Raw genomic sequence first — 22,444 nt, forward strand, 5'->3', positions numbered from 1 at the left:
AAATTATGAAAAAAATTTGAGGCAAGATTTATTGAAGGACATTTGTCGAGTTCATAAATACATAAACAGTCGCATTGTAATGAGTATTATATCGCGTACGAATGAATTCTGTTCGGTGACTCGTACAAACACAGTTCTGCTCCAACTGGCCAAACTTTCACCCTTTCTCAGACTTTTCAAGCTTTTTACCCCGTAAAGATCCTCTTATTTTTCTTGTTTGCCTTCTTCCCTCGTCTTCTCCTTGTCTCTACAATTCACTTTGACTTGCCAGCTTGTCTAGCCTTGGCAATGTCGATATCTGATTGGGTAATCGTATGAAACACGTCATCCACGTCATAAATGTCACGGGGAAGATCTTTGTTGGTTTCTCGACGACCTTCGAGGGCTAGCCTCGATTCCACGCGATCACGATACCGCTGTGCTGCTTGTTTGCGTACCATCCGACGATACTAAGAGAAAGAAGTGAGATGTACGTTAAAAACATGTGAAGATACATTTCATTTGCTTTATAGGACATTATGAGACAGTGTTTTAGCACACTTTCAAACACCTAAAGTTTGTCAAAAATACTCCGCTGTGTGTCGTGTTTTCAACTCTCTTCTTGGTGCAAAATGAATATAGGAAAGATCATATATTTGAACTGCGAAAAAAGATCTCAAGATATCAATGGTTATCGCAGTTATATACACAACTTAAGCAGCTGTGAAATTAAAAGCCGCTGTTTGGAAAATATGTGGTCAAACACCCGGTCTATCATGTTTGAAATATTACACACCAAATATAGTACAGTGTAATTATCTTATGTTTCATTTACCTCGTTAGGTGATTGATATTGTGGATTTTCATATAATGTCGATCCTCCAAAACTTCCCTCAAACACTCTGATGAGGTTCAACACAAACCGTGGCCCTGAAAGTTTACCAGAAACAAAGAATAACATGAACATATTAACAACATGCTTTAGCTAGCTGATGATTGTCTTAATTCTCATCACTTGTTGCTTGACAATCTTCTGATATTGTAAGGAGAAATAAGATGTCAATCACTGATCGGAACTAAACAATGAAAATAAGAACAAAACATACCAATCTCCAGTAAAGACCCATCTTCCTCGACAATCTGAAATACAAAATTCAAATAAATTAAATCGCGTATCGCTTTCTGTCTTCAGAAGGAAAGTCTTTTTACAAGTCTTCTCCAAAAGCCAATTTTAATGATGAAGGACGTAAAAAAGACAGTAAAACCAAATTAAGCCATCACAGAGCTACCTCCTATTACCATCGTTGCACTCTCTTCATGTACCTGGTAAGCCGTGTGAAACAAATTACTAGTATTTACCTGGAAATTCCGGAACCAAATTCTATTGTCTTCTATTGAAAAGGATAAAATGTGATCTACAAATGGTTTACTCTTGGGATGAGAACAAGGAGTACTAAAAATCTGCAAGTGAAAAATAATTTCATCAGATTAGACAGTTAGACTGTTAGCCATCGTCTTTTCAAAAAAAATGGAAATAGGATTTTTTTTGAGCAGCCGAAAGTGAGCAAGAGAAAAATTTTCAGTCAACTACTTTTTGTGCTCAGAAACATATCTTTTTTGGTTGATTTAACATGAGGTTTACACTTTTAAGTGAATAAAATTACCATTTTAAGTCTTACATGAAAGTAACACTGTCAGAAAGAAGGTTGTTGACAATTGAGACAAAAAGTGATTTTTGAATCAAACGCAGGTTCTCATAATGTGCATACCATAATAAGAGTGGACTCAGTGATAAACACAAAAATTATGATTGCAGTACCTAAATTACAATAAATATTTTATATACTACTTGTTAGTACCTTAGTTTCATTCCACAAGACAAGTCCATGAAATACACTGGAAGGTTGTTATTTAGTTAATTCTACTCAATGCTTAAGTACATTTAACTATAATAGTCATGCAAATGTACAATGTACCTGAATAAACATTTCCTTGAGGAGTGAGTTGTGAGGTGTTTCATCAAATAGCTGCAATGTAAATAAATTCAGGTACCATTAGGTTACTCAACAGTAAGTTCTGTAAGACTACTGGGAACCTTGTACATGTATATGGGCCAGTTTTAACTGTTTAAAGCCTAAACACTGCTCATTTTGTGCCACTAGTTTTTTTTCCCCAAAATCTGGGCTTTTTTAAACAAAGTGCTTTTTTTTTCATTACATACACAGTGGGCAAGTGAGGTTTCTTGGGAAATGTTTTGAGGAAATTCAAATTACAGAAGTACTGTTAGAAATGACATTTTTTTTTGGGGGGGGGGGGGGGGTGGTCAGCATGATTTTTGGGCCAGTGCATCATAGTTAGAACTTGCTCCAAGGGCAAACCTGAAAATTGTTTTTTCTTTGCACACTGATACAGTGTATGCGGTCAGAAGGATTTTGAGAGTAAAGGTATTTAACTAATAACAAGGTTTTGCAAAACATTTTAGAACAAAAAGGAGCGATATTAAAATCAAACAATGTGTCGATGACACAATGTCATCATTATCAAGAACTTTCAATTGAAAGTACATTAAATTACATTACTTCTCAGTAGTTCGTATAGTGTGATCGTCCGGGTGAGTGTAGTTCTGAAAAGAACTGTTGTTGGTGACTGACGTTTCGACAACCTGAGCGGAAGTCATCTTCAGAGTCAAGTAAATAGTGTTTGTCAGTCGATGATGTTTTAAGTCTGGTCCGTTGAACGTGATTGGTCAGTATAGCCATGATGGTATTGGCTGAAAGACTCGTGTAAAGTTTGTCATCAGTCATTGGTGGGTTTCGATCCGTCTATTGTTAGTCAAATAGGTCGGTTTTTGGTCCGTGTATTATTAAGTCGGTCTGTTAGAAGTCCGTTTGTCGGTTTCGTTTCCGTCATGGATAAGTCGTTTGTAACGCGCCGGTAGTTGTTGACATCTGTTAAGAGGCGTTTGTTCTAGGTTAGTGTACCAGCTCTCCAGAGTCAGTCGTTGAAAATAGTTTGTACTGTAGGTTAAGCACTGAGCAGAGTCCCAGTCAATGTTGTGGTTTGTCAGTTCATGATGTACAGCAATGTGATTGTTGGCATCACCATTTCTCGTGGCTCGTTTGTGTTCACTCAGTCCCGTGTTAAGGTTTCTGCCAGTCTCACCAATGTAGGAAGCCTGGCAGTCGGAGCATTTGATCTTGTAAACTGCTCCCTGTCTGTTGTTAGGTTCGTCTCTGTCTTTCACGTTGGTCAGTAAGTGTCGTAACGTAGTTGTAGGTTTGTGGGCTACACGAATGTTGTAGGGCTGTAGGATCCGTGAGATGGTCTCAGAACTGCATTTAATGTAAGGTATAGTCACTGTAGTAACAGGTGTAGGGTTCCTGTTCGTAGCGTCAGCTTCAGTAGGTCGGTAAATGTTTCGTCTAATAAAGTCAGCGTTGTAGCTGTTTTTGTGAAAAACACGTTCAAGGTATCTGTTTTCGTCACGTAAGCTGTCCGGTGTGTCACAAACTAGTTGCGCTCGTCTCGTCAAAGTCTTTATAGTCGTGGCTTTGTGTGAAGTCGGGTTGTAGGATGATTCGTCAAGTAATCTGTCGGTATGCGTCGGTTTTCTGTACACTGTCGTTCGTAGTTCGTTGTTGTCGCGGCTTACCAAACAGTCTAGAAAAGGAAGTTTTCCATTTTCTTCGATCTCTTTAGTAAACTGGATTTCGACGTTCTGTTCGTTTAGGTGGTCGTGAAAATCGTCAATTTCGTCTTTGTGAACAGCGGTAAAGGTGTAGTCAATGTAGCGTAACCAAAGCGGTATCTTTGTCGGCAAGTTGCAAGGGCGCGTTCCTCCACGCGTTGCATCACAATTTCTGCGACAACAACAGAAACAGGCGACCCCATAGCTGTTCCATGCAACTGTTTGTAGTGTTTACCGTTGTACTGAAAGTAAATCGATGTAAGGCAAAGGTTCAGTAAGTCCATGATGTCTTCTGTCGGTAACGGTAGTTTAACAGTAGATTGTTGTATAGCGGTCTCGGTACACTGTAATGCCAATTGAAGTGGAATACTGGTGAACAGTGATTTCACATCAAGTTTGTAGTCGTCAGGTATCTGTACTGCCTTAATAGCGTCAATAAAGTTCAAAGAACTTGATAATGATGACATGGAGTCATTGAAACAAAGTTCAATTTTAATATCACTCCTTTTCATTCTTAGTCTTTTACCCTTACTCATGTTGGTGTCTTCATTTGCTTCTGGTATGTACATCATATGATTGTAAAACGTTTGTATCGAACAATAAAAGTTTGGTTAACAGAACAACCACAAAATCCTAGTCTGGAGAAAAGGTGCATCACTGGGGCAAAGTGGAACATGCCATGCACAAAGCATGCCTGTTAACCTGAGGGCTACTTGAATGCTCACATATGTTATAACCATAGATTGAAGTACATGTATGTAGTCTTAATGCTTGACATAAGAGGCATAGCATGTTAGATGTTTGTTTGACTTACCTTATCAAACGATAAGATAGGCCTTGATCCTTTTAAAGAATTTCCAGTTAATTTAAGTTCATCCATAGTGTGCACTAGAAATGAAAATTAAACGTTTTTACCACAATTGCTACTAATCTCACAATCTGATTGGCTAATTTGCCACTGTTGATAAGAGTCTAGACAACGCTGCTCGCATCAATGTGTGATGCAATGCCTTTTTCAGCTCACACTCTGAAAAAAACATTTTCTTTGATGTTGATATTGTGGACTCACTTGGACTCAACATTTTGACCACTGTGATGATGTGTATCATTGTCGATAAGAGTACAGACCATGCTAAACCACATTCCATTTATTAAATGATACATGTCCAACCCTTTTTTGGACTTGAAATGAGCCACATTGCACTAATTTTTTTTTACAGATGGAGTATCAGAGTTAACCTCTGTAATAATTCTACAAATTAACTTCCGAGAATTAGCCTTGGTAAGGATAGAGAGGATCACACAAGGCTAAAAAAATATTTTCACCTTGTTGCGATTTAAACCCAAGAGCCCCAGATTAGATTATTGTAACTACTAACTGAACTGTAAGGTCAGATGGGAATAAATTGTGGGTTTTTACAGATGTAATTCTTAGGAAAGTAGGTGAAAATGGTATATCACAAAAAATGTTGAGCCATGTTGCATTAATATAATATTATACAAGTACATGTGCAGATGGGAAGTCATAGAATTCTGAAAACTCTGTTTATATTTTTCAAATACCTAAATAAACCCATCAATTTCTTTGTACAGCCCTTGGCAAAGTCTGTTTGTTTGTCAGCAACTGGTACTTTTGGCACTCCTCTCAGAAGGGAAGTGCATAATAATTATGGGATAATTATGTTAAACATACATGTTTAACATAATTATCCCATAGTGCAGTTTGCCTTGTTTTGCTTCATGAGGAGATTCATACTCACCATTTTCCACTAAAAATTTTGCAGATGGACCATGTGGTGTACAAGAAAACCTGAAAGATGAAATTCAGAAATCTGATCCAGGGTTGTAAGTACAATGCAAGTTGTAAATATTATATTGTAAAAGTAGTGTATAGGTACCGTAGTGCAAGTAATGTAACATAATGTACATGTAACATAAGTAGAGTATTCTGTGTAAGTATCTTATTGTACAAAATTGAAGACCTTACCTAAACTAGATTTTTTTTCTACTAACAGTGGATTCAACATACTGAATCACACCCCTAGACGTTTTGCAGAACATCACATGCAAAAATACAACTTACCACATAAACAGATCTTGTCCTTTCCTCATTTCAAAAAAGATACACTTGTTACAATTTTTCATTTCACAGACCTACAAGTTAAGCAAAAGTACAAAAGATTACACTTTTTGTAGCCATGAATTTGGTTATCTTGTGAACTACAATAAATTAATAATGAAACTACATGCACACTACATGCATGTGCATGTACAGAAAAATTAAGGAATACTGGAATTAAAATGCACTAGGGTTGTTTGCAAACCTCATTTACAACAAACAGTTTGTCTTTCCTGTCAAGCTTGGTTTCTAGAAATGTAAATAAATCATATGAAACAGTGACAAATTTCCTTAGTACAATATATCCTAACAACTATAAGACTTTTGAGACTTTCACACTTCTTATATGTGGGTGTTAACGTGTTGCTCCCGCATCAATAGCCATTGTTTACAAGTAGCGATTTTCCAAATTTGTAAACCTCCTAATCCACATTCACCAGACTAATTGGTGGTTAAAGTACTATGGAACCCTCCCTTATGGCCATCCCATTAATATGGCCACCTCATTATTATGGCCACTTTATTCTGGCCAGAACCAAAGCTCAGTCAGTCATTTTCTTATTTACAGAACCCCTTTAACACAGTCACCATGTTAATATGGCCAGAATTTTGTGGCCCATTGGTGACCAGATTAACAGGTTTCCATGGTAGCCAGAGATTAGTCCTAGTCTGAAAGAACAGCTGTTAGAATCGTGTAATTTGGCTGCCTGGTTTGATCATCACAAGGAAACAACTCTTACTATGAACGATTTGTCTCGTTACAGGCATCTTATTCCCAACAAATAAACCTTTGGTAATATGATATGGTTACTGTATAATAATTTACTGCAGTTCCTTTTAAGCCTTTACCAGATTTAGAGTGTGGTAACAACGTCTGTATATCCAGCATAAGGTGTCTTGCTCTGTGAAAATAAACAACAAGTGACAGAGGATAACATATACATTCATCTCATTCTATCACAAACTTTGTGAGGTGCAGAATTGCAGAAAAAGTAATCAAGTGTTTTGAAAAGCTAAGCTTACAACACGCCCTGTGCCATTAATTGTATTGAATTGTAATAAATAAGTATAAAATAACAAAGTATAAAGTATATAAAAGAGTACAGAATACTCCAGAAACGCCATTGTCAGAATAAACAAGTCACTCAGTTGTTTATATCATGGACACACAGATCACGAGACCGGATCTATTCGCATATTGCTGAAACTAGTGCGTGTTAAGCATTTCTTTCTTCCTAAGCTTAAAGAATAAAGCCTTGAGTCTTACCTGTGTGAAATACCACGTGAGCAAAACACAAGCACGCGTTGTTTGTTGGTCCATTTTCCCTGAAAACAAAACGTTGCATACTTTCATTTACATGGTATAACCTTAGAAAAGAAACACCTCAACCTGTTCAAACCTTTTTCGTTTTCTTTTTCTCCGACTGTAGTGCACTAGACTGGTTAGAAGGTTCCACTTCTTCTATTGACCTTTTCTTCGCCATTTTGAGTTTTCGTCTGCCTGTGTAACCGCGCTTTCATGACAACTGCTGGACTAACGGGGTGCGGACTCAAATACGTTCGTGACCTTCGGAGGGATTCGGAGGCCGGAAAGCGGGAAATATTCTGGAGGTAAATAATAATATCTCTTCCCAAAAATATAGCTTAGTTCTACAACTCAGGATCCACTTACGTGTAATTGTTAATTTTGGAGATTTACTCTTTACAACTGTGATTTAAACATCTAAGCAATCTGAAGCAATTGTGCGTGACAATTTCGACCAGCTATTTTGTAATGGCGATACTTGCATTAAATGACATTGCAATATAAGCTCGACTATCAGTAAGCATAAATATTTCACGCCCACACAGTCATGCATGCATGATAAAACAATATTAATAGACTGGATAACCAGGCCCATTGACGTTTATGGTTGTTTTTTTATTGATCACAATATAATTATGTGTAATGATCATATGGGCTAGTCTAGTAAGGTTAGAAAAAATACCATGATCGTATTAAGCTTAACCAGAAGACTAATCCTTCGGCTTTTCTGAGTTATCAGGATTTTTAGGATTTTTATTGAAAAGCCCATACTTAAGGTTTTCTAGTATTTTTGACCCCTGTACATGCACAAAGTAGGAGTAAGTATGTAAGGTTTTAGTTTGACCTCCCACCCCCTATCCCTCTGGAAATTCCAGTCTTGTTTCATAGTTTCCTTTAAAGGATTGTGGCTTTTGAGACCTTCCTCGTCCTTGGAATGAGTGGTTCCAGAAAATATCCATACCTCTACCAAGGATGGTTATTTGATTTGTACCCCCTCCCCATTCCCTGGAATGTCCAGTTTTGCTTCATACTTTCCCTTGAAAGATTTGCCTATTGAGGATCCCCTTAACCCCCTCAGAATTTCCTATGACAATTGTTGGTGTGGGTAGGATATTTTCAGGACCTGTACAATTTTCAGTAATCCTCCTTGAGGTGGGTATTTTCTGGAACTACACAAAATTATGTCATTTGGCTGACCAGACAAGCAGTCCTTAATAGGCTCATATATTGTTTGAAAACAGCTGATGATTGCCCACCTGACAAACAACAGTTATAATTGACAAATCCCCTTGGAGTATCTCACTCACTGTGCTGTGTATGACAATGTTATTCATTTGTTCCTGTGTTGCTCATGTTAGTCTGATCACTTTGAAATAATTTTGTAAATCTATATGTATGTTTTAGGTCTGTTGTCCCTTTCAAAGCATTTACCAACCTATCTGTTGCAGGAAAGTTCATTGCTGAGGAGAAAACAGGCAAAACAAAAATGGGTTCTGCTCTGAGTGGAGCAATGAAAGAAACAATGGATGACAACATGAAGAAGAATCAAGAGTTTATGTTGGAAACTCAAAAAATTCAGGTTAGACAAAGTTAGACATAACTTGGAAATTGGTTAGTTTTGCTAGTTTGTCAAAGCACTATATATAAGCGATATTGCACCATAGTTAGTATTCCACTAACTATGGTTGCACCCAGGGTCTTAACAAGGATGCAGAGCAACTGGAATTCTTCATTCGTTTTAGTGAGTGATGGTTGTGAGAAATTGTGCAGCCTTAATTTCTTGCAATAATTTCTGCCAGTAATTTCTGGCATTAAATTCAAATAGTGAGGGAGTGAGTTAGACCACTTGCAACTTTTATAAAAGCATTCACCTCAGCAAGCCATGTCATAAAAGAAACCTCTCTGTAGGCTGCTAATTTTCAAAACCCATGATTTTTTTCTCAGCTAGGAAGGCAACTTCAGATGCAGAATGCCATGAGAGAAAGACAAATGTCCATGCAACTGGCTGCAGCTAGAGAAATGTTTTATTGGTTGGCTTCATTCTATGGGATTGCAAGCGTTGGTATGTTTGCTGGGTAAGTTATCATATGTCATTATTATTGTATATAGGGTTGCTGTCCACACTAGACTCATTGACCCATAAACCAGACATGAATTCTGTAATCTTGTTAGGCAGAAGGTTTCTACAGTGTGGAGTCCCCGGGTGGGAGGGGGTGGGAGGGGGGAAGGAACTCCCATATAAAAAGGACAGGGGTGATCATCAGAAATTTTGAAAAGAGCCCCTAAGAGGTACCAAGATCCTGTTTTGCAGGCGTGGCTTGAAACTTTTTTCACCCCTAGGAGGTACTAATTATTCTAAAACAACAAATTATGCGAAATTTTCAATAGCGATATTAAAACATGATTGTAAATGAGACAAAATGAATATCTCCTGTCATATTTTTTTCCGCTGCAGCTCAATACCCTAAAAGGTTTCACTATAGCTCCCGCTATGGACCTTGTGAAGCTGAACACCCTAAGAGGTACAAAACTGCCTTTTTAATCCCTGAAAGGTAGTACGAGCACCCTTGTCCAATGTATATGAGAGTCCCCGCCCCCGGGTTGAGTCCTGCATTGCAAGATTTAGTATGCAATGGTGTTTGATTTGCATTTGTGCTCATCTCTCAGGTTCTCAAAATCCAAGAAGCCAGCAGTTTTAATTCCTTTCCTTCCTCTTACCTTTATTGTGGCATATCAGGCTGATTATGTTTATGGAACCAAAATGAGCAGGATAAGGGGTGAGTAACATTACTGGAAATTGTAGCAGCTGTAAAGGAACATTTCTGTTTATCATGTAACTGTTGACGCATTGGGAGGCATGATTGCCTAATGGTTAGTGCACTCACCTCCTGATCAAATGTTCTGGGTTCGAGCCCTGGCCAGGGACATTGTATTGTGTTGTTGGACAGGAAACTTTACTCTCACAGTGCCTCCCTCCATCCAGTTGTATAAATGAGTACCGAAAAACTAAATGCTGGGAGGGGGGGAGGGGGGTGACCCTACAATAGGAGGAGGAAGAGTAGAAATACTCCTAGTTGCTTCATGCTACAGAAACCAGGATAAGCTCTGGCCTGATGGGCCACTTGGTTCGTATACAGACTTTACCTTTACTGTGCATGTTGACACAAGCTACATGAATGCAGTGAACTATACCATTGAGAAATTTCCATAACATTGAGGGAGGCAAGTCTATATTCAAGTTTATTAGCTCATCAAGCTTACACTTAGCAATGGTTTCTTCAGTACAGAGTGACCAGTAGTATTTCTACCCTCCCCTGGATGGGATGCTAGTCCGTTGCGGGGTTACCCTAGCATTAGATTCATTGTAGGTCGTTTAAACCGTTAAAATCAAGTCACACTCTTGCCCAAGAATTGCAAGAATGCAATTCTTGAAACGTTAATGGTAAAAATGCTGACGAATGGCAAATTAAAGCAGTTAAAAAAGCCCGTGATTAGTAGGAGTTTATAGATTGGTGCATAACCCTGGTTGCACCAGGATTATGCACCACCTGGTTTTGAGCTCAAGTTTGCAGCACTGTGCTGTTCTTTGTATTTAATAGCCATGTGCTTATTGATATCTTTGCTCCCACTTGAACTACTTACTTAGGGGTGACACCATGCTTAATGGGGGAAGCACGTATTTGAGTAAATATACATTATTAACAACCCCCCCCCCCCCCGCCTTTGATGGGAAGCTGGACCATTGTGGGGTTAACCCTAGTGCCCATTTATACACTAGGGTAGGGGAGGGCACCCTAAGGGTACAGCACCCTGCCCAAGAACACAACTGTAACCAGCACGTGAACTCAGACTGGTCAATTTCGAGTCCAGCACACTAACCAGAAAGCCAACACTTTTCCTTCAAGCAGTTTTTTGATTCATTAAATTGTTCAGTTTCTAGCGGCCATTGCTCTCTTTTGTGATGTTTTTTTTTTTTGTCATTATATTACAGAGGAAGCTGAGCACATCATGAAAGAAGAACGAGCATTCCTTGAACTTCCAACTGGAATGCCTGATTATCAATCAATTGAGGAGGCAAGACTGAAGGCAGAAGGAAAATCATCCTAAACACTCTTTAGTCTCATAACCCAGTGCAGCTGAATGCATGATATACCTCTGTGCATACAACGTCTATTACTTACATATACACAAATTATAATGGAGACTCTTTCTTCAGTGTAAACATTCTATGCAATTCAATCTTTACTTTGCAAGCAGGATACATGTTAAACCTACAACTGTATGTAACCAGTGTGTTGTTCCAGCAAATATACCCTCATATAGATAGAATTTTTTAGGCTGCACAATGTACACTTCCATTCAAGGCTATTCAAATTATACTCTTGATAACAATTTATGGACTTTGTGCTAATACATGTACAGACACTATAAGAGGTCACCAATAAACTTAGTTCATCGGAAGGAGAAGTTAACAAGTTTCCACGTCTTTGATCAGTTACAGTACCACAAGGAAATATGCAGAAACCTTAGTTGTGGTTTTAATTTTATCAGCAGAGGGTAACATATCCCTCACACAGGAAGATTTTTGGTCTTACCCCCAACCTATCCGCCAGAATTTCCTGTTTAGCTTCACTAAAATGCTTTCATTTAATAACTTGACTTTTGAAACTACATGCACTGACCTCACCCTCAGATTTTCCAGTGTCTCCTCTCGTGACCTCAGGCCCATTACCCCCTGGGGCGAGCAAAAGAAGAATGAGACAAGCGCAAGAAAAAGGGATCTGGTTCTACGCGTCGGCTCCCCGCTACTAACCCAATGTCTGGAACAGGCTGCCTTTCTTGGACTGGGTGTACATATATCCTGGTACCACACAATGCAAAATATGATTTACCACAGCAGACAATTTATTTTAACAGACAGTATTTTTTGGTGCTGCACAATGCACACTTCCATTCAAATTATATTCTTGATAAACATTTGTCGACTTTGTGCTAATACGGACACTATAAGAGGTTGTCAATAAATTAAGTTCAAAGGTGAAGTTAACAGAGGGTCGTACAGGGTTATTCTTGTAATGCGTGATTAGCTGATTTCATTTTTCGTGAAACGTAAATTTAAGAAATTATTCTTCGTGATTCGTGACCTCAAGGCTCTGCGTGACTCGTGAAGAACTTGCATTACTAACCGTTATTCGAGATTTCACCGCTCTATTCTTCGTGATTTTGAGACGCGAGTCCTCCGAATGGTTAGAGTCGTCTATCGAAAGTGATTTAGGAATGCGATTTGAAATAAGGAGCCTTTATCAGCCTTTCACAATTTTGCTTTCTTCAACTTTCTAGCGTAAGAGCAGGTTATTAAAAAGGTACGTTACTTGCTTATTTTCGTGATTCGGGAAAATGAAAAATTGATTTCCGTGATCCGTGATTCGCTACTTTTTCCGCTCGTGAACCGCACCAGGGAACCCCCTGTACAACAACTTAACAACTTTCCACAAAACGCACTTTCCATTCTCGCAAAACTGATTGCAACGATTGGATGCTCTCTGTCAATCCCAGGAAAACAAAAGTTGTGATCATTCAAAAGAAATGTAGGAAATCATACATCCCTTCTTTATCTTCAGATAAACGACGATAAAATTGATATTGTTAACCGACTATACTTGCCTTGGAATTCATTTTTTGGCAAACGGCAATTTTCGTGATTGTAAAGCAAGAAGATCTATCTTTGCTCAGTGTTTGCTACTCGTCGTTGCTTAGATTTCTCCAAATTATCCCTCGATGTCACTAATAAACTTTGATTCCTCTTTTTCTTCCTATTCTTCTTTACAGTTCAGAAGTCTGGGGTATATACGATAAAGATGATTTTAATTAACACTTGGAGAAAGACGATATTGAGAAAACACACATTTTTATCAACGATTTCTTGGGGCAGCTGTTGGGGTAAATAAACAATGCCCAAATGTTGCAACCAGAAATGAACTTGGTAGACTACCTATAAAACTGGCCGTTAACACCTCCATAATAAGATTCTGGATTCATCTTCAAAGTTTGCCAGAAAATAATATCACCAAACAATGTCTAAAACTCTCTAAAGAGATGGTTGATAACAACCAGACAAGTCTGACCCAAAAAATTGTTTAACTTTTCATCAAGTATAATTCGAGTTCTATCACAGTAAATGAAAATAACGAAAAACGCTTTCCTATCCGCATTAAAGAAAACATTAGAAAAGCTTTAACAGCCCTTGGTTCCCTCGATCGATAGACAATCCCCGTCACAGAATTGCTATAAATAAATTTCGATTATGGCATCATAAATTACAAATTGAAACAGGTAGACACACTGAATACCGAAGACTCCTATAAATTACGTGGATCATACATACGTGTGTAAATTTGTAAATCTTTAATACTGTAATTAATTTTAGGCTCCTTTCCCAGTTTGTTTATTCATTTTAATTGACGTATTTTTATCTTTTTTATTCCTTTTGTAACTGGAAAGCCCCTTTGGGGAGTCGCAAATAAAGTATGTATGTATGTATGTATGTATGTGTGTTTCGCTTTACGCAAATGGAATCTTTATGTGATACAGTGACGTGAAACCTTTATTAAGCGAGACCCCATATTAAGCGGACACCAGCTTGAGTCCCAAACTTTTCTTCCCACATTTACTGTAAAATAAACCTGCATTCAGCGGACAACTCAAGGGCTTTTTACTTCCAAACGCTCAGCTCAGAATCCGTTAACATTGTTCAGCGATGTCGTTTTAAAGCTAAGTAGACTATTCCAGATTGATGCATTGACTGACTGGACATTGTGCTATGAGCAATCTTTGATCTTACACTGTGTTACAATGAGTTACAAAAGGGTTAATAATTAACTATTATTGCACAAGATATAAGGACCTGCTTAGAGCGGACACCCTGTATTGAGGGGTGTTCGTCGGAAATTTTGAAAAGAACCCCTGAAAGGTACTGAGATCCTGCTTTGTGAGCGTGGCATAAAACAAATTTTCACCCCTAAGTCAGAGGTACCAATTCTAAACCTACATCATCATCTCCTGTCAAATGTTTTTGGGCTCAATAGCCTAAAAGGTGCTGCAGAAGCACTCGCTGTGGACCTTTTAAGGCTGCTGACCCTAAGAGGTACCAAGACCACCATTTTTAACCCTTCAAATTTACGACGAGCACCGCCGTCCTTTTTATATTGAAGTCTCCCCGGGCTGCAAACGTGTGATAGAGTTAGCACGGCGCCGGGTCAGGTTCCCACGGAGGGTTAACGATTGGAGTAATATGCATTTCAATTCGTTTAAAATGAACCGTGACTAGTTTGAAAATTTACTATTGGCTAAAATTTTATGGCTATATGCAGTGTGCTTGAAATTCATTTGAGTCAAAATAATGTCAATTTAATTTCTAGCGCGATCGTCAGCTCTGGTTGCTTGGGGGACGGCGGAAGTAACGTTAACATATAGCACTATCGATCGATCGATATTTCCAGACAGAGTTCTACTTAACGTCACGCTCGACTTCTCATTTTAAAAGATAAAGTTCAGTACAAAAACCAAAGTGCTCGCTTCTTCTCATCATAGTGAAGAGTTAAATTTAATTTTTTATTCGTCAAGTTATAACACCTGTCATGTGGTTATAATTCACAAACTGGTTAACACGAAACCGAAATCTCGGAAATATAAGAGAGAATATAATATAAGAGAAAGATTACTGTTTCGTACTATTTATAAATTGCGTCATAATATTTTGTCGTACATATACATATAGATGGTATAACTAAATAGCCGCTATCTTGAGAGTACTTTGTGAATCGAAACCAGACAGCTGTGGCATTTTCCTGGCGTTTTCTTCAGCATAACCTAAAAAAGAAGATAATTGTATGGGAACGACAAATGTAAGCTTAATGGAGCAAAATGTGGAGGGGTGGTGGCCTCATGGTTAGTGCGCTCGACTCCGCCGATCGAGCGGTCCGGATTCGAGCCCTAGCTGAGGACATTGGGTTGTGTTCTTGGGCATGACACTTTACTCTCACAGTGCTTCTCTCCACCCAGGTATATAAATGGGTACCGGCGAATTTAATGCTGCGGGTAACCCTGCGATGGACTAGTTTCCCATCCAGGGAGGGGGGGGGGGGTGTGGAGTAGAAATAATCCTAGTCGCTTCATGCTACGGAAACCGGGATAAGGTCTGGCCCGATGGGCCACTTGGCTCGTATTCAGACTTTACCCAACCCCTTACGAAGTAAATTGTGGTTAAAAGGGAAATGTAATTTTTGATGAGGAAAGGCGAAGTAATACGGCAAACCTTGACTTGACATGCTTTATATGCTTTTCGAAGGTTACAAAGGCGAGCGAGAGTCGCGTGATGCTACAATTCACCTACAGTAGGGTAGGGTTAGATTATCAATGTCATATCTCGCCTGCAATGGTAAACGGCTTCAACATCGCAGTGCGCCCAATTGTCTTGAAAATCTTTCCGCAAATTCACGTAATTGATCCTTTTTATCAAATATTAAATATCAGCGATTGTTAAATGTTATCTATAAAGAGTTTGACTATTGAAGTGATCGTGAAAGGGTTCAATCCCGGGAGAGGGGTACTCCCTTAGGGACCGTTCATTTTTTATAAGGTAGGGGGGGCTGGTGGGATTTGGGGGGGGGGGCCATGCGAAAAAAAATGGCTTTCGAGGGGGGCCCATCCCAAAAAAATAAGGGAAAAAGGGGCGGTCATGTGAAATATTTTAGTAAAACTTTAAAATGGCATGATGTTTGAATATCAAAAAATTGCTATAGAATAAACATAGAAGGCAGGATACAAATTTATTATAAACTTTCCATTTGCTTTAAAAAAACGTTTGGCGACAAAAAGCATTTGTAGCTACTGAAAAGAAGTATTTAACGCTGTTATTTTCGAATGCAACTTTCACTGGCAGTCATCTTCATCTTCGCTGTCGTCGAGTTCTTCGTCGCCGCTTGTGCTGCTATGGGAGTCTCTTTCACCAATGCTGCAAGAAACAGCAATGCTTTCCGTCAGAGTGTACTCTTCAGGGTACATGAAGGTGTAAACATAATCTCTGACTTCCTGCTCAAGGTTGGTGGTGATTCTGCTTCTTGCAGCATTGGTGAAATAATTCCCTTCCAAGAGCTGTGCGATGTATGGCCCATCTCTTCTAAATAACGACGTGGCAACATGCTCAACTTCAATACACTCTTCCGGGACGGCCGTTCTAGGAGGGTACACAAGGCATTGTGGAAGATCATTTCCTAGCGGGTTTCCAACACAGATTCCATAAACTCGTTGGACGTTGTTTTCAGTCCGCTTCCTCTTTCTTTCATTTGACTTTCTGCGGTTTTCTTTTTTCCTTCTCCTTTTGTTGATGTGCTGTTTGAGTATGCCCTTGAATATGCTGTTATAATTGCTCTTCTTATTTTCTAGTGCTTCCATGTCCTGCGTGACCTTCGTCAACTTAGCTTCTATAAATTTGATCTGTTTTACATTAAAACTGAGGGCAAATTCTTCGCCCTGCTTTAAAGCAAGCCCATTGGACTGAAAGAGTGTGGAATCGTGGCATTCAACTTTTCCACCATTACTCTGTGTTCTTTGATGGAGAAGTTCAGTTTTCTTCCATCACTGGGCTTCAACTGGTACCCTGGCATGGAAAACTCACTCGCCCTTTCTGAACAGCCATCCGCACTTAGAAAGATTGCTTCTTTTGCTTGTAAGATGTCAAACTGCCTGGATCGTTCAGCTGTAAACCTTTTCTTAAACGACTCGTCGCTTTCGCCATTATTGCGCATTTTGGAATCAGCCTCTTTCATGATTATTATGGACGTGCCCCGTTCTACATCGTGCAAGACATAGCAGCACTCAACTAACGTCAAGGAGCTTAAAGCAAAAATACGCGCTCAACGTATAGCATCAACCCCATTTTAAAGACGGGGTTTGCAAAAGAGGAGGAAATGAAAAGGAGGAATAAACCTATACATCGAGCAAGAGAAACACAAGCTCGATCAGATAGCTGCAAGAAACATAGGAATGTCTCTAGACAAACGTATAGCTTTCTCAAAGTAAAGCTACGGCGTCTCCGAAGGAAATCGTAGGAGAACAAATATGATATCCGTGATAACGATCTACCTACTGTGCTTGCAAACAGTTCTAATCACAGCCGGGCCCGGCGTCACAATATAGAATGCAAGTAAGCAACATGTTCACGGTAAATTTCATATTTTGTCCCTCAAAAGCAAATTCATGGAGATTTAAAAGCATATCTTGCAATAGAAATGAGCCTAAACAATGCATAAACACATGGCAAATTACAGAGGTGTCAAACTCAACGAGTCGACACGCAGATAACAGCGGAAACCATGCAGACCTATGACCTGTAAAAATTTGCCATAGCACGATCTAACGGCTCAACTCCACTAAAATTCCTCCTTATTACACAACATGAAGTGCCCTTCATGAACACGAGTGAAGCGACAAGAAAGGTCGAGTGACCGAACAGAGAACGGTAAATGTACAAATGTCACGAACCGTAAAAGTCGTGTAGGCTAGTCAACCCCATTTTACCTTGAAAATTAAGAAATTTTAAACCATAGATAAATTTAAACCACAACAAGTATGCTAAAATTTATAAAAAGTAATCCACTATTTGCAAGATTTGAGAACACTCGTAGCTTTTTGTTTACCTGGACAGGGCAACATTTATACATGCCTATCACTAGAGTAGAGGTAAAAACCTTCCAAATAAAGACATCTGTAAATTAAATGTAACATTGTGTTTCACACAACACATCAACAGATTTCCAGTTTTTTCACAACACTTCGTACTTGGTTCAGTATCACAATGCAGGAGCAAGGAAAGACTCTGTTCCAGGCCACTGTTACTTCCGTAAGATTGAGAAGTTTATGAATGAGCACTATGAGGAGGGGGAGAACTACAGAGAGTTTCTAAAGTTGTCCTGTCAAGAAAAGGTAGGAGAAATTTGTTCTTTTTGTTATGAATGGACTGGATCACCCATAGAAAGATATCCTAAACCAGTTCCTGACCATTCCTGCCTACCGGAATACCACTACCTCTCCTACCAGAAGACCCCAAAAGAAGGGCGTGATCCAGATGACTGGCAGCCAAGGGTCCAAGCGAAGAAAGAGCATGGAGTTGGCAGGCTGGTTTTATCTGACCCAGAGAGCGTTGCTCTATTTGCAGATAAGTTTATTGTCAAATCAAAGTTTGTGGTGGATTACCTTCAGCATCTTGAAGTGCTGGAATTTAAAAGGAAAAGGAGAGCAGAAGAAAAGGCAAAGTTAAGTAGGGACGCAAAAGATAAATCATATGAGGATTATCCTTGGACTGAGTTGTGCGAAGATCTAACCAAGCTTAAAAAGCAACGTGTTCCAGAACAAAACAAGTACTTGAACCACCACGGGCTGAAGCAGCATTTGAAAAGCAGCAAGAGTGAGAAAGTAAAGGCAATTGTAAGACATTCATGCTTGCGGCAGAAGAGTCCTCTCAGAGCTGGCCAACCAACACTGAGAAATGCCAGGACATTGACACAAAATGACAACAGGGTAAGTGCTGACAGCAGTGAAACGGATGAAAGTGACAATGATGAGTATGACAGTGATGCCATTGACTCTAGGGGAGAAGATGACTCAAGTGATGTCATTCTTGCATTCATCAATTCAGATGAGGAAGATACCAATGAGAGGCCAAATGCCACACGCTCAGGGCGAGCCATAACTAGGAGATCCGAAATTGACTTCTCTTTCTTTTGATTTGTTTTTTAAACAACAGCTCTCTGTAGTATAGGGATTGTAAATATTGTCTTCATAGTGAGCACAATAACGTGAAGTAGGGGGATAATAGAGAAATATTAAAAAAGTTGAAATCTAAATATTGTTTGTTCAATTTTTTTTTTGGGGGGGGGGGTCATCCCAAAAAATGACCGCTATAAGGGGGGGCCATGTGAAAAAATTGGTAAACTGAGGGGGGGTCATGCGATTTTTAAATGGTGCTTCCCAAATCCCACCAGCCCCCCCTCCCTCATAAAAAATGAACGGTCCCTTATATGGCTTCTATAGGTCAGTGTGCGACCCCCAAAGTATGGTTTCTCAGCCGTGTTGCTTAGAAATGGGATATCTATTTTGGCCATTTTGGTCATAACTAGTGTGGTATGGTTTTTGTACTGTAGTCTTGAATTGGGTATGCTTTTTGAGAAGAAGCTACTTTTTCACCATTATCGATATGACTATCAACAAAAGCCCTTCACAATGCCTTAAACGTCGGTCTGAACTAGGTAAATAATTGTATGACAGGTCTGAAACAGAGCATTGATTTAAGGGTCAGGTCTTAAATAGGGTATCGAAGTTTTTGTCAGGTCACTCATAGGGTAAAAAGAAAATCGCAGATTTTGGTCTTAATAGGGTAAGGGTTTTGGAAAGCGGGCCGGACACCCACACCCAATTTTTCTGGGAGTACCCCCGGAGATTCGATAGCGAATATAAAGCTCACCTTAACAAACTCTGCAAGTGAAAGGACACTCTTCTCTCACAAAGCTGATGAAGGCCCTGTAGTTGTTATACCATGCTGGATTGTAGTCGCAGTAATATTTTCTTATAAAACAACTGATGGGGTTTACATCTTGGCAAAATCCTGTACAATCATAAGAAATAAATCCATTGAACGTGTCCCATTTGAACTTTCGCAGAAGAAACTGTCTTTTTTGTCGAGACGTAAGGTAGTAAAAACCCAAAGGCTTGAAACTATCGATGCAAAACAGTAAAGAGACACAACCCAAAGGGAAAACGGGACTACCTCTCTAGAGTTTTCACAAGTGGTACTGAAAAACTAACGTAACAGGGTTATTTTTTAAAGAGGTTATTGTGAATGCAGACAAATTCAAACCACAAGAGTAGCAGACCAACAGTTAACTGAACCAGACAACAGTACTGTATCCGTGTTTACCGTGACCCGGCGGGAAAATGGCCAAAATTTGAACTGCTGCCAGCTTTGTAACGGTAAGTACCTTTGGTCAATTAACTTGTGTATTATTAGTTTAATTAAATCCTCACCATTTTTCAAATGTCTATATATAGTTTGCCGTTACACTCGTGTCTGCTTTTCCTTTACTTACAAAGACCGTGTGTTGATTTCAAATCTTATGGCGCATTTCAGGTATGTTTCCATTTTGGACTGTCTGCGATTTGAATTTTTTTTCCCGCCCTTTTTCTTCTCGTTGAGAGACGATAGTGAACCCCTGCCCACAACCGTTCGATTTATAGTTTTAATAAGTTTGATTATTTTGCCAGTTGTGAACCATGCGAGGCCCATATATATATTTCAATGAACTTCAATTTCGATCCTGCAGCTGACCAAGCTCAATTCAATGGATCGTTTCAGTATCTTATCTGTTTGGAAGGCTTTTAACTCTCTCCGATTTTCTTAGGACAATTGTCACCTCCAAATTTTGTGATATGAGAAATTTAAAGCCTGTTGTTTTCGGACTGATAAAAATATCGTTTTGGTACTGAATAAAGCGGGTCAGCTGGGATTTTCAGAAAGGCAATAAGACCAAATTTGTTTTTGGGAAATAAATTCCAAATAAAGAGCCCAAATAAAGTTGAGAAGACTCACGTTCTCCTCAGTAGATCGAGAATGACCGAATAGATAAAAAGTGTAATTGTAAGTACCTCGGGCCAATGGATAGCCTAAAACAGCGTTTTAAAGCATTTGAGAGAAAACCGTTGTTGCTTTCGCGATAGGGACGCAATTTATCTAAAGCCCCTGAATTTTGTTCTGCTTTCTATATTATTTTTGTCACAAATTCCTCGGAAAGAATAAGGAGCATTCTTATCGTTTTGGGTTTCAGTTAAAACTAAGATGCTGTTGAAAACAGCTTGACCTTTAAAGTGTTGTTAAATATTTTCTTCTCATAATAGCAACGTTATGCCATGCAAGCAGAGTACAGCTCGTGAAATCAAACCTTGTTCTACTTTAGTTTTACGATTTTTTTTTTTTCGATAATGGTGCAATATATCATTTTACTCTGGTTCTTTCACAAAAATCTATCCATATACCTGCACAAAATGAATAAAACATTTAAGAAAGTCAGAAGAAGATCAGATTCAAAGACTCACTTCTCTTTTGTGGTTGCCTGTTTTCAAACTCTGCTTCTTGACTAAGCCATTCGTCGTCGACGTCTGCATTGGAAATGTTTAAAACCATAAGCATCCCCACGAAGAGAACTAAGATCCATTTTGCGTTCATAATTCTGTTAAACGGATCTCAACGCTTTAGTAATGTCTTAGTAAGGTGGCTGTCTTTTCTTCCACACTGAGGATGGCTTTGAAAGAATGCAACTGAGCAACTCCTACTATGTTGTCAGCTTTTATGCTCTTCTGCTTCCATTGGCCCGGGCCCGTGATTTGTATTACAAACAAAGCTTCTCACAAAATGCAAAACCCGTTACAAATTGCGAGCACTGAGTGGCTCGGTGGTTTGAAAAGAGATCGTTGATATTGAACAGTTAAATCGGATTCGCTGATCTCAACAACGGTCTTGACAAGGCTTGTAAAGTTTTAGCGCGATGAAAGCTTTCCCCTCTGTAACTGTCTAGACAAACAGGAATAGTTAATGTAGCGTGATTTCACCGGATGTCGTTTCTCGCTTAATTTCCGCTCGATGACAGTACCTTACGTAAATAGCGTGTTTTGCCTCAAGTTTTATAATCGTCTGGCTTTGCTTGAAGCAGAATTACTTATATAATTAAGTGTCTGCGGCGTAAAGAGGCAATCCCCATATTCCTTTTCTCCAAAGTTAGGATAAAAACACTGATGGGAATGGAGAGTTTGCTCGTGCGGTTTTGACCCATAGCTCTGATGCTAGTAAATGTCTTATCATGTTTTAAATCGTAGTCTGGCATTCATTAGCAAGTACGTCTTTTAATTTTGAGAAAACGGTTTGTTTATTAACATAGATAATTTCTCGTTATGACAACAATACTGTCATTTACTCTATATTAGTATAAATCTGCTAACGTTGTATGATCACGAATGCCGTTCTCTGATTAGGCTTGATTAGCAGTGTGCAGTTGCTAACAAAATGGCGGCCGCTTCTTTGCGTTTTGAAAGTGACTATGAAGAGGATTTATCGGATTTACATCAAGTTTTGAACGACTCGTAGATTTAAACTAAAAACCCAGACTGTTTGCTCTCGATTTCTTTCGCGTGATAGTTGACTCGGGCTGGCGTCCTCGTCAACTATCGCGCAATAGAAATCTCGAGCTCATAATCTAATTGTTAAACACAACCAAATGACTGAATCCAACAACAAACAAGCCATTTC

General features: G+C 39.1%; 2 protein-coding genes and 1 long non-coding RNA gene across 3 annotated transcripts; 1 reads left to right on the forward strand and 2 right to left on the reverse strand.

Moving 5' to 3' along the window:
- Nucleotides 1-7,353, reverse strand: LOC145467994 (ribosome biogenesis protein BRX1 homolog). Its single transcript, XM_081451655.1, has 12 exons — nucleotides 7,187-7,353; nucleotides 7,054-7,112; nucleotides 6,636-6,688; nucleotides 5,992-6,035; nucleotides 5,751-5,821; nucleotides 5,428-5,477; nucleotides 4,482-4,555; nucleotides 1,956-2,006; nucleotides 1,339-1,440; nucleotides 1,086-1,119; nucleotides 815-909; nucleotides 1-449 (listed from the first exon to the last, which is right to left on the reverse strand). The coding sequence occupies exons 1-12, from the start codon at nucleotides 7,268-7,270 to the stop codon at nucleotides 255-257; spliced, it is 912 nt and encodes a 303-aa protein (XP_081307781.1). The 5' UTR covers nucleotides 7,271-7,353; the 3' UTR covers nucleotides 1-254.
- On the forward strand, nucleotides 7,318-12,029 carry LOC145468020 (plasminogen receptor (KT)-like). The gene is made up of 5 exons (XM_081451686.1): nucleotides 7,318-7,397; nucleotides 8,541-8,671; nucleotides 9,037-9,167; nucleotides 9,760-9,869; nucleotides 11,084-12,029. Exons 2-5 carry the CDS (start codon nucleotides 8,579-8,581, stop codon nucleotides 11,197-11,199), a joined length of 450 nt encoding a protein of 149 aa, XP_081307812.1. The 5' UTR covers nucleotides 7,318-7,397; nucleotides 8,541-8,578; the 3' UTR covers nucleotides 11,200-12,029.
- A 1,618-nt stretch (nucleotides 12,030-13,647) lies between these two features.
- Nucleotides 13,648-21,813, reverse strand: LOC145468028 (uncharacterized). The gene is made up of 3 exons (XR_014042140.1): nucleotides 21,238-21,813; nucleotides 19,613-19,753; nucleotides 13,648-14,961 (listed from the first exon to the last, which is right to left on the reverse strand). It is a non-coding gene; the product is annotated as an uncharacterized LOC145468028 (long non-coding RNA).
- Nucleotides 21,814-22,444: the final 631 nt, after the last annotated feature.

Source organism: Orbicella franksi, chromosome 14 (genome assembly GCF_964199315.1).
Source record: "Orbicella franksi chromosome 14, jaOrbFran1.1, whole genome shotgun sequence".
NCBI lineage: Eukaryota > Metazoa > Cnidaria > Anthozoa > Scleractinia > Merulinidae > Orbicella > Orbicella franksi.

Excerpts from the sequence above, each read along its gene's own strand:
- LOC145467994 (XM_081451655.1), bottom strand. The coding sequence starts at position 7,270 with ATGGCGAAGAAAAGGTCAATAGAAGAAGTGGAACCTTCTAACCAGTCT. Across the intron at positions 5,478-5,750 it reads GGACAAGATCTGTTTATGTG|GTTTTCTTGTACACCACATG; the intron begins GTAAGTTGTATT and ends TTCATCTTTCAG. Across the intron at positions 2,007-4,481 it reads CTATCTTATCGTTTGATAAG|CTATTTGATGAAACACCTCA; the intron begins GTAAGTCAAACA and ends TTTACATTGCAG.
- LOC145468020 (XM_081451686.1), top strand. The coding sequence starts at position 8,579 with ATGGGTTCTGCTCTGAGTGGAGCAATGAAAGAAACAATGGATGACAAC. Across the intron at positions 9,168-9,759 it reads AGCGTTGGTATGTTTGCTGG|GTTCTCAAAATCCAAGAAGC; the intron begins GTAAGTTATCAT and ends CTCATCTCTCAG. Across the intron at positions 9,870-11,083 it reads CAAAATGAGCAGGATAAGGG|AGGAAGCTGAGCACATCATG; the intron begins GTGAGTAACATT and ends ATTATATTACAG.